This window comes from Palaemon carinicauda, chromosome 1, assembly GCF_036898095.1.
Source record: "Palaemon carinicauda isolate YSFRI2023 chromosome 1, ASM3689809v2, whole genome shotgun sequence".
Lineage (NCBI taxonomy): Eukaryota > Metazoa > Arthropoda > Malacostraca > Decapoda > Palaemonidae > Palaemon > Palaemon carinicauda.
The window spans coordinates 144,383,851-144,395,840 of NC_090725.1; the positions used below are offsets into that span (position 1 = coordinate 144,383,851).

General features: G+C 35.2%; 1 protein-coding gene across 3 annotated transcripts in view; it reads left to right on the plus strand.

Annotated features, from left to right (window-relative positions):
- Positions 1 to 11,990, plus strand: part of LOC137652353 (toll-like receptor 2) — a 74,564-nt gene that overhangs the window by 4,342 nt on the left and 58,232 nt on the right. For all 3 annotated transcript variants that reach the window (XM_068385731.1, XM_068385723.1, XM_068385713.1), the window contains exons 2-4: positions 3,990 to 4,311; positions 4,452 to 4,595; positions 10,902 to 11,031. In XM_068385731.1, the coding sequence (XP_068241832.1) occupies positions 4,015 to 4,311; positions 4,452 to 4,595; positions 10,902 to 11,031 (571 nt within the window). In that variant the 5' untranslated portion in view covers positions 3,990 to 4,014. The remainder of the gene's footprint in view (positions 1 to 3,989; positions 4,312 to 4,451; positions 4,596 to 10,901; positions 11,032 to 11,990) is intronic.

An 11,990-nucleotide genomic window follows, 5' to 3' on the forward strand; every position in this document is an offset into this window, starting at 1 on the left:
AGCCTCAGTCTGGAGCTAAGGTCGATACCATTTCCTTTATTATTATTATTATTATTTTTATTATTATTATTATTATTATTTTTTATTATTATTTTCACTAGCTAAGCTACAACCCTAGTTCGAAAATCAGGATGCTATAAGCCCAGGGGCTCCAACAGTGGAAATAGCTCAGTGAGGAATGGGGACAAGGAAAAATAGAATATTTTTAGAAGTGCAACAATATTAAAATAAATATCTCCTATATAAACTATAAAAACTGTAGAAAAAAAAACAAGAGGCAGAGGAACAAGATAGAACAGTGTGCCCAAGTGTACCCTCAAGTAAGAGTACTCTATTCTCGCTGAGAGACGATTTTTCGTTCTGTTCAGGACACCAAATTCATAGGACTTAAAGTATGCAGTAAAATTTAATAGTCAGGCTTCTCTCCATCATGAGGCTCAATGCTACACAGTATTCTAGAAGTTTTATTCCAGCTGTCACCAAGTTGTGGAGTGATCTTCCTAATAGGTTAGTTGGATCGGTTGTGGTGGCCTGGTGGTAGCTTTTTTTGCCTGGGGGTTGCCAGACTGGGGTTCGAGTCCCGCTTAAACTCGTTAGTTCCTTTGGTCGTTGTAACCTCACTGTCCTTGTGAGGTAAGGATGGGGGTTTGGGGGAGCCTATAGGTCTATAAGCTGAGTCATCAGCAGCCATTGCCTGGTCCTCCTTGGTCCTAGCTTGGGTGGAGAGGGGTTTGGGCGCTGATCATTTTCCTTCTTAATAGGACAATTTCACTGCCCCTTGCCTCTGCCATTCATGAGCGACCTTTTAAACCTTTAAAACTTCAAAAGGTCAAAGTTGTAACTAATATTTTTATGTTAAACATGCAGACATAATTCTCTTTTTATGGTTTATTTTTGAAAGGTCTTTTGATGTTGTTACTATTCTTGAAATATTTTATTTCAATTGTTTTTTTACTTTTCATATAGTTTATCTATTTCCTTATTTCCCTTCTTCACTGGGCTATTTTCATGGTTGGAGCCCTCGGGCTTATAGCATCATAGTTACAGATGGCTTCAAACTATTGGAACCTAGATATATGTCTCTGTAGGCTCCAGAGCCTTTAAATATGCAGCCCCTGTAGAGAGCAGGGTTCCCCCTGCTGTATGGGACCGGAAAAGCAGCCATCAAATTAAAGTAAGTAATAAAGTCGGTAAAAAGAATATCATCGCTGGAGACATTCATGACATAAACAAACAACCTTCAGTTATACCAACAGTCTTACCATCTATTAACAATCGTTAAACTAATTTCTCTCTCTCTCTCTCTCTCTCTCTCTCTCTCTCTCTCTCTCTCTCTCTCTCTCTCTAGGATTTGGAAAACAAATTCAAACGTTTAGTTATAGACATAGAAAAGTGTTATCTCTCTCTCTCTCTCTCTCTCTCTCTCTCTCTCTCTCTCTCTCTCTCTCTCTCTCACTAAAATTAATAAAATCGATAAAATCATATTATTATTATTATAATTACTATTATTGTTATAATTATTATTGTTATTATTATTATTATTATTGTTGTTGTTGTTTTTACTATTATTATTATTATTATTATTATTATTATTATTATTATTATCATCATTATTATTATTATTAAAAGCTAAGCTATAACCCTAAATGGTAAAGCAAGATGCTATAAGCCAAAAGGCTCCTGCAGGGAAAAATAGCCCACTAAAGAAAGGGTAAAAGGACATAAAAAAAACTACAAGAGTAGTGATTAACAATCAAAACAAAATATACAAAGAACAGTAACACCATTAAATTAGATCTTTCATATATAAACTATAAAAACTTGAGAGAGAGAGAGAGAGAGAGAGAGAGAGAGAGAGAGAGAGAGAGAGAGAGAGAGAGAGAGAGAGAGAGAGAGACCAAAGTTTCTATGCCTCGCACCGCCAAGGACATGCCTCCTTAAAAGGCTGTAAGGTCGAAGGAAAGTCACTGACGTCTTATGGACGCCATTAATGTCAGGCGGGTGAAGACATCCGCCAAGGAACTACTTGGGTCATAGATGTGGAATGTTCACTGTCTTATTACGTATTAAAAATGGTTTTATTAGTCAATGCTAAAGACACATTTTGTCAAAAAGTTCTAAATTCTTCAGAATAATTATATAAATACCTCCGCCAACGAAGTTGGAAGGAGGTTATTTTTAACCCCTTATTTGCGTGTTTGTGTATTTATTTATTTTATTTTTTTTTTTTTGTGAACAGAATCCTAACCTCAATTTTAATCTTGAAATGATGAGACTTGCGGGGATTAACTGTTTTGTAAAAAGCTAGAGTGTCCCTTTAGTTTTAAATTTTCTTCGGTGTTTTGTTTATCTAATGTCTACTGATGAGGTTCCTTGCATTTCCCTCAGAGAACTTCCCTTTCTATCTAATTTATCTTCCTCATGTTTTGTTAAATTTCTTATAGTTTATATAGGAGATATTTATCATAATATTATTCTTAAAATATCTATTTTTTCATTGTTTCCTTTCCTCACTGGGCTATTTTCCCTGTTGGAGCCCCTGAGCTTATAGCATTCTGCTTTTCCAACTAAGATTGCAGCTTAGCAATTAATAATAATAATAATAATAATAATAATAATAATAATAATAATAATAATGATGAGAGAAAGCACTCCGTCCATACTGGATATTTTCTCCATTTATCACAAAAGTGATGTTTCACGCCATACTCATTGTCATTAAAAGAAAATTGCAATTTAGAGTTTTTCTCTGCTTCATATATTATTTCTTTAAGGTTACTTATGGATGGCAGATGGAAGGGACAGTGATAACTAGCAGAGAATGTCATAAACACTGACCATATATTATTATTATTATTATTATCATTATTATTATTATTATTATTATTAATTGTTAATTTACAAACCTAGTTGGAAAAGCAATATTCTATAAGCCTAGGGGCTCCAACATGGAAAATAGCCCTGAGAAGAAAGAAAACAAGGAAAAATAAAATATTTTAAGAACTTTAAAAGAAATATCTCCTGCATAAACCATAAAAACGTTAGCAAAACAAGAGAAAGAAAAATAAGATAGAATAGTGTGCTCGAGTGTAAACTCAAGCAAGAGAACTCTAACCCAAGATAGTGGAAGACCATGGTACAGAGGTTATGGCACTACCCAAGATTGAGAACAATGGTTTGATTTCGGAGGCGTCCCTCTCCTAAAGGAGCTGCTTACCATAGCTAAATAGTCTCTTCTACACGAAAATATCGAGTTTCAACGGGACTCGATCTCCCATCCAGTAGATGTTTCCAAAAGGGCACCAGAATCCCTTTTATTGATTGCAATAGTTTTCTTTCGCATTTATTACGTGAGGCTCTGCATATTTTACGTATTATATTTGTTATTATCATAAGACTTATCTCTTTGGAAAGTGTTATAATAATGATCAGAAAACTATTAAGCCTGAATACAAATGCTAGCGAATACTGAAAAGATACAGAGCAAAATATAAACTGTAAAGAAATTATTTTCACACATCAAGGCCCACCTGAACAGACTCTTAGTGTCTGATGGAGGGCGAGAAATAAACCCCTAAAAGTAAAAGTAAAAGTAAAAGTAAGTATCGTAAGGGTTCCCCATCTTTTTTCGACATCCCTTTGGTATTTTTATAGATTCCTGTGTCCCCATAAGATTGAGGATAGAAAAGAGAAATAATGTAGTTGACATTGTGATATAATTCTATTATTTAATCCCATTGCAGATTACCTCACCTAATGCGCATTACCTGATCTCTTAGATCCAACATACCCCCTGAAGAGTAAAAATGTACCACTGGTCCAGTGGTACATGTACCCCAGGCTGGAAAGCCTTACCATATTGATATAACCATTATTGTTTTGTTTTGTAATATCTTTGTGGGTGTTTACAATGAGTAGATCTTTTTAAGTGTTTTTTCTATTTATATTTGCATATCCGTTTATCATATTAAATTTTTTTCTTTTTTCAGGCTCGGCAGAATAACCTCTGCAAAAATGCAGCTACATTTAAAGACGATGTTTTTTGTAATCTGGCTAGGAAATATTGCTACGTGTCATGGTAATAATGTCTCAAGTTCAGAGTCAGATTCAGATGGAGTGTTATCAGAAGTACCAGGTTTGGGCAGTGTCTTGAGTGATACAAGTACCAGTGTTGGCAGTGTCTCGAATGATACAGTGGAAGATAATGAGATCAATAATGACACTAAGATGTGCTCTGAGGAACCAAGTGATGACTCCATCTATATCCTGAGGTGCCCGGACGTTTTGGCATTCGACAAACATTTCATTCAGGTGTGTTTTTTTATTTCTTTACAGTGTCTCCAAGTTGCATTAATTCTCTTGTGTCATAAAGTATATATTTTATACATAAGTTAGGAAGTATAGTTTGTTTTTCTTTGTTTTTTTCTTACAAAATGCCTTCATTTTTTCAGGATGACAATAATTATTTTGAAATTGTAATCGAGTCCGTTGGAGGTATCTTTAATTTTCCACAACAGCTTGGACGAATTCAACTGGGGTCTCTTAAAATAAGTGAAGCAAACTTAACCTCCTTCAATAGTTCGTCTGAAACCCAGGTATGAATATTGATGCTTAAGTCTTCATTGCTTCCAGGAACTTAGATAATATAAATTTGAAGCTAAATAAGTATAGGTCACGGATATCTTGAAAGAACTTACTAAAAATTTCAAGCCCATTTTTATAAGTATTGCTATATCTTTAGACCCTCCGGTACTTTTCGGCAATATAATGACGTACCAGAATTTATTGATTAGGGCAATTTACTCTTGAACGTTTTCAAATTCCTCAATATTCCTTGTCGTCAATAACCTTCAATGTCAGGATGCCAGAGAACTTAAAATCATTCATTCGGTATACCTTGTAGATATGCGAACACTTTGTCCTTGGCTTAGCTAAAGAGTCAGGAACGCAGTCCCGCCCAGTCGTTTTTTTTTTCCTTCTAAGTCTGTGAAGGGAAGTTTACTACAATATAACCTTTTTGGCTTTACATATCTAAATTAGTTTATGCATCAAATTTATGATATGCATGCTAAGCTAACTGTAATTTACTTCAATGTGCACAGGGACAAATAGACATATAAACAGATGTAGTCCTTTTGTTTTTAATGTTGTAGATTGTCTGGCCATTGTGGCCAAGTATGGGCTTTTGCAATAATGCAGCCCGTAGGTGATAAGTTTTTATGGTTTGTAGGTGATTAAGGATAAAAAGGATAAAGAATATTATGTGGTCCTTGAGGAGAATGGTAATGAGATATAGGTAATGGATCGAGAGAGAGAGAGAGAGAGAGAGAGAGAGAGAGAGAGAGAGAGAGAGATTCAGTTACAAGACCGAGTAGAAAATTAAGATCTAATATTAGAGAGAGAGAGAGAGAGAGAGAGAGAGAGAGAGAGAGAGAGAGAGAGAGAGAGAGAGAGATTCAGTTACAAGACCGAGTAGAGAATTAAGATCTAATATTAGAGAGAGAGAGAGAGAGAGAGAGAGAGAGAGAGAGAGAGAGAGAGAGAGAGAGAGAGAGAGATTCAGTCATAAGACCGAGTAGAAAATTAAGATCTAATATTAGAGAGAGAGAGAGAGAGAGAGAGAGAGAGAGAGAGAGCGGTTTCTGACAATGACTAACAACGTCTACTATTGTAGACGTTGTTAGTGCTATTTACTCAGGAACAGTGTTGCCAGATGAGCGACTCTAAAAATCCCCAAAACTCGAGATAAAAAATCTCCAAAACAACCAAAAAAATCCCCATTTCCACAAATATATTTTCTTCTAATCCTGTAGGCTGTACTAATATAGAAATTAATGACTATACTTCATGTAATTTCAAGCAAACTAATTGCAACAATATAAAGATTTACTCATCTTTGATTCTTCTTCGTAGAAATTTGCACAGAATATTGCCACCAGACACACAAAATCCCAAAATCTATGGATACATCCCCATATCTGGCAACACTGCTCAGGAATGAATCTTGGGTTAACCTGTTATCATATATTCTTTTGGCCTTGCACCATTCCAACTGTGTCAGCTGTTGCAAGCAAATTGCTCTATTGTTATTGTGGATGCTCTATTGCAATTTCATTACGACTATTTGCTGCATAAAATACAGTACAGAGAACGTAGCCGATGTGGCCTGATTGGTAACGTCTCTTGCCTGGTGTTTGCCAGTCAGGGGTTAATCTCCCGCTCAGACTCTTTAGTGCCTCTAGCGTCTGCAACCCTACCATGGTTGTAAGCTGTGATTTGGGGGAGCCTATAGGTCTATCTGCTGTGTCATCGGCAGCCATTGCCTGGCCCTCCCTTGTCCTAGCCTGGATGGAGAGGGAGCTTGAGCGCTGATCATATAACATATATTGTCAGTCTGTAGGGCATTGTATTGCTTGCTAGAACAATGTCACTGTCCCTTGCCTCTACCATTCATGAGAGACCTTTAAACCTTTAAATGGTAATTGATAATCTCTTTAAGGGTTCCCTTAAAAATTAATGCACCGTAACATGAATGAATCATTTTGAAATTCTTTTAAATTGACAATTGTAGCATTATGGGAAGGATTTTGATTGATGGAACCTATAGCCCTATTTAGCCGCTTACAGCTAGCTGCATAGGTTTATATTTCTGTAGGGAGTAAACCAATATATCTGCCTGCATTTCTAGAGGTACTGCTTAGAGAAACATATGTTTCTATAGTATACCATTCCATTCATAAATTTGAGATCGAGAGAGATAATCATCGGCAGGGCCTGCTTTCCTAACTCTTTAGCCATGCCAAGGTAATCAGAAATAGACCACGAATGATGAGGAAATTGAAAAAAAATCCATGAATAAATTGCCTTTATCAATAAATTTTGGTATTTATCAAAGTTATCAGAGTGTTTATACATACTGCGCCAAAATATCAAGAAGATGCAGCTAATATATATAAAAAAAAGGCATTTAAGCGAACCTATACGACAGTTGGCATAAGATTTTTACTTTTTACTAAGCACTTACAGTACCCAAGTAGTTATCTAAGCAGGCTGCACAGTTCTCAGTATGTTGAGTTTTAAACACTATCCCATCTTGTCAATGTCACAAGAGAATATGATGGAAATCAACACATAAGAAACTATACGAAAGCTATATAATAAAAAACTATAAAACTATAAGAAACTGAAGTAAATTCCTCCCCGTCAGAAAAATATTCTGGAGATCACAAGTAACAGATTTACCACCGAGCAACAAATGTCTTAATATAAGTGGGAATCTTGTTACACAAGAGTCTCAAAAGAGTTGATTGCTGGTTTATAAGTTTTCATTCTAGTAATATTTACCAGTCTTCCTAGTATACCTCAATGAATCTTACCCACTATTCGCTTAAAGGTCCAAAGGCCGCTCATGAAGGGCAAGGGCAAGGGACAGTGACATTGCACTGTCGAGTAAGACAATGCCCTAGTGACTGACCATATGATCAGCGCCCAAGCTCCCTCTCAAGGAGGGCCAGGCAATGGCTGCTGATGACTCAGCAGATAGACCTATAGGCTCTCCTAAACCCCAGATCCTTAGCTCACAAGGATGGTGAGGTTGCAGCGACCAAAGAAACTAACCTAACTGAGGAGTTTGAGAGGGACTCGAACCCCAGTCTGGCATTTACCAGTCAGGGACGTTACCACATCAGCCACCACAGCTCCACTCTGATGCAATATCTATTAAATAAAGCCAGACAACAAAACCATAGAAAATTTAATTTGTGTTCGGTGACCAAATGGCCGAGCTATCATATCATTATGTAATTTTTCGTCTTAAATAATCAAGACATCCCTTCCTCTGTCCCTGTTTTGGTTGCTACTTATGTATACCAGTATGAGGTATAACTTCATTCTATATTCTTAATCACCTTAAGATTATAAGGGTATCTCCACTAAATGATAAAATTTAGTTATTGTGTGGTTTGCAATATAATATGTACTTTACCTGCCGGCGCTAGGAAAATTCCCAGTGGGAAAATTTCCAGTGGGAAAATTTCCAGGCGGAAAATTGCCATGCGGATAATTGCCAGTAAGGAAAATTTCCATGCAGAATATTGCCAGGCGGAAGATTGCCATTGCCCATTTTATTACTTTTTTTAATTAAAGGCATAAGATTTTAAAGAAAAAAATTTATTGATTTGAAATAAAAGACATTACATCATAATATAATTGATAAAATTCACCAAATATAATTAAACAAAATATAAATGTTAAGAAGTATAAAACAGTAGAAAAAAATCTAAAGAAAATTTTTAAAATGAGTGTAGGTGATATGCAACAGCTCGAAGAAATGAGATTTTACGATCTTCATCATACTGCCCAACAGTTCTCTCCAGTTTATCATTGATATCTTTATATTTTGTTTTATAATGAATCTCATCTCCTTTTTCAAATTGTAGAATTTTTGTATGCGCTAAAATTTCCTCCTTCTTTAAGAATTCAATGCATTCCCAGATATTAGGATGACATTGTGAAATACTTTGGAAAAAGGCATTGTTGAAAGCTTCCATGCTATTGTTGGTTCGTGGCATTCAGTGCTCTACTCTAGAATGAACATTCCACATAGGAATCGGGAATAATGGTGTTGATCTCCTCCTATTGTTACCCCTTCCTCTAAAAACACCGATGTATGTCAATTAAAAATAAGATAAAAATTCTTCAGGTATGTCTTCATCCTCCGAAAGCTCTTCAAAACCTGTAACAACATCATGACACGGGAGGAGAGCCAAAGCTGAAAAACATCGTAACTTTAAACTGAAGCCGCTGTCATTGTGATACCGATTTTTGTACCCAAGGTTCACAAGCTTTCTATAGTTTGCCCGGCAGAAATGGAAAAAGCATCCAGTTTTGTTGGTTTGTGAAAAAACACTATTTAGTCCATTTATCGAAGCTTTTTCGAAGTCACTCATAGCCGTGTGGGGTTTTTGTTGTACTAAATTTTTAATTATATTAAACAGCTTTTCATATGTAACTTCACTTTTGTTGGGAAGGAATGCAAAAGCACGTGGAAAACTAGATTTTTCAACTTGGACATGAATTGTAAAAAGTTGAAAATATGTATTAGGGGACACTTTAAACGTTCCATCCATAGCCCGTTTTTGTAGTTTCTTAAATCTTCAATCCCATCATTCGTGCAAAATAATAAGATTCGATTCTCATCCTCGACTCCAGAATCATACTGGAGGAATTTCTTTCCAGAATTAAGAGTTTGAAATTCGGTTGGAATTACAAATCCTGTCCTTTCAGAAGGAATTTTTGGGGCACAATATGTTTCCTGTCTCCAATGCCAAACATTCCTACTTAAATGTTGCAAATTTGGTAACTCAGCACGTGCACAGTCATCTAAAGATGATAAACACTCTGCAACCAAAGAACGAGTAGGATTACTTGAAGTTGATGTGTCTTTCTTCAGCTTTTGAATAGCTGCCTTGGCTTCTACTTTGCTCTTGTCGGCACTGTGATTGTGTTCATTAACATGTTTCAAAATTTCGTAATCATGGTTCTTTGATTTTGAATGTAGTCTTGCTGGACATAATTTCTGTTTTTTAACGCACATTCCCAGTAGATTTTTGTACCTTCTTTGTTTCTTCCGTTTAAATGATACATGTATTGTAGTTCATCAATGAGAATATCCTTCCCATGTTCACTTGTTATGAAAGTAGCCATTATGGATACAGAGACTCCAGAAACTAAACAAATAGTATGTCTTTTTTTTAAGAAAAGTTACAATTAATTTTTTCTTTTGGTAAGCCAATAAATATAAACAAAAGGATAAATGGTAGTTTGGGTAACAATGAACAATTACGAAAGGAGAAATGGTAATTTGGGTAATATTGAACAATTACTATTACGAAAGCAGAAATGATAGTTTTAAGTAAGATTGAACAATCATAAAAGTTGAAATGATATAATTTTATCAATTATCAATTATATTGACGTGGTCTTATTTAAAATCGATAATTTTATTTTCTTTAAAATCTTATGCCTTCAATTAAAAAAATAATAAAATGGGCAATGGCAATCTTCCGCCTGGCAATATTCTGCATGGAAATTTTCCTTACTGGCAATTTTCCGCATGGCAATTTTCCGACTGAAATTTTCCAATTGGAAACTTTCCGTGCACGTCACCTGCCATCCATCAGTTGCATTGTACTTCTTTGATGGAAGATAGTTGAAATTAAAAAAGGTGTTAAAGTCGGTTCACACGATCAGGCAGTGCCCGACAGGCAAACATCATTAACAAAAGACTAAAGGGAGTGGGAATGACCCCTGATGACGTCAAAGACGAGAACAGCAAGGGTTCAACTGTTCATATTTTGTCCATCTAGACAACACTTGGAAGGCACATGATTCCAGAAGTAATATTTTCACCATATTCCAACTGGTTATTACTCTGAGTACTTTAATTATGAATTTCATCTCGTAGAGGAGAAGATATAATGTTAAAAGCATAACTTTAGTCTGTTTCTCTTGGAAGAGACAAGTCAATATGTACATCGTTATTGATAAGTTATCATGATTTGATCCGCAACCATCTAGCATTCAGTTAAACAAGGTTATATGGGAGTATTATATTTCAATACATTTGAGGGCCAGCACCGGAAAACAGATTTCATTCAGTATCATTAATTGTACTTTTGTGTAAAATTATTTTCATTGGTTTAAAATATCCTCTTTAGAATAGGTGTAATATTTCCTTTTAGAGGAAATTATTGTCAGAAAGAGATAAAAGTAACTTTTTGGTTTTACAAACTATGTATTTTAAAACATTTTCTAAAATCTAACAGAAGCAATGGTTGAATAGCATAGTCTTCATGCTTCAATATTATCTACCAATTTGCAATTTTTTTCTAATTTTACAGTTTCTGAAGTCTTTAAAGAAGATGGATTTAAGCGGTAATCCTGACTTTGATGCTCAGTCTCTTGTTAACCTAGGAAAACTAGATTCCCTCACCTATCTTTCCATGAGAGGCAGTGCCCTTAAAACTCTTGGTAAGTAACGTGAAATTTTGAAGTATAGGTTTGAAAATGTATGATCATGACAAAGTTTTCATATTGCTTTCTGAACTAAAGATGCACACACTCAGTCTTACTAAGGTTTTAAATAATATGAGTAAATAGTATTTCTATCTTTTTTTTTAATGGAAATATTCTTTAATAAAGTATATTCCCCTGTAAAAAGGCAGGTGGGATACAATGAAAATTTGATTAGGTTGTCTATGCTGGTGGGCTGTAGGTCATTAGTTTTATTCCCTACTATAGAGCTCATTCCAATGAAAGCTAATAGACTTCATATTTTGGGTAATTCATATTTCTTCTGATCAGATACTGCTAACAATTTCGTTAACTACCTTTTGAAATTCATGTTGAAACTGATTCCCAAATTGAATAACCCTTCAAAACAATGTTCTTAATATTTAAATTAATCGCAGTTCCATATTAATGTTCCTTTCAAGTATTTCACGACAGAATAATCAGACTTGCAATAGAATATGTCTATCTATATTGAATTTTGACCTATGTGGGCAAAAAAAAATGCTTCTTACGCATAAGAAAAACTATTCGTCAAATAAAATGTATAATAAATACGAATTTTGTAGTTATTGTACTTTGTTTCTGAATAAACTGTATTAGGTGGGTTTATATTTTTTCAATGTGACCCAGAAAATGTTTCTGATCATGATCCTAATAGAATTGGTGTGAAAACAGAAACCTCAAAAAAATCAAAGCTTTTTTCTAATCCTTATTCCAGACCCCTGTTGTCTTTCCCATTAGTACTACTGTACAGGGGTGAGGTTAATGGTCCTGATGAAAGAGCCTCAAATCTATGATAATTGGCCCCACCCCTCTCATTGTGGTCAGGATCCTAGCTTCTTTGTTGAATGCTGCTGTTGCAACATGGGAAATATAAGTCTTACCCTTACCCACATACCTTGGCTGCCTCTGTCCCC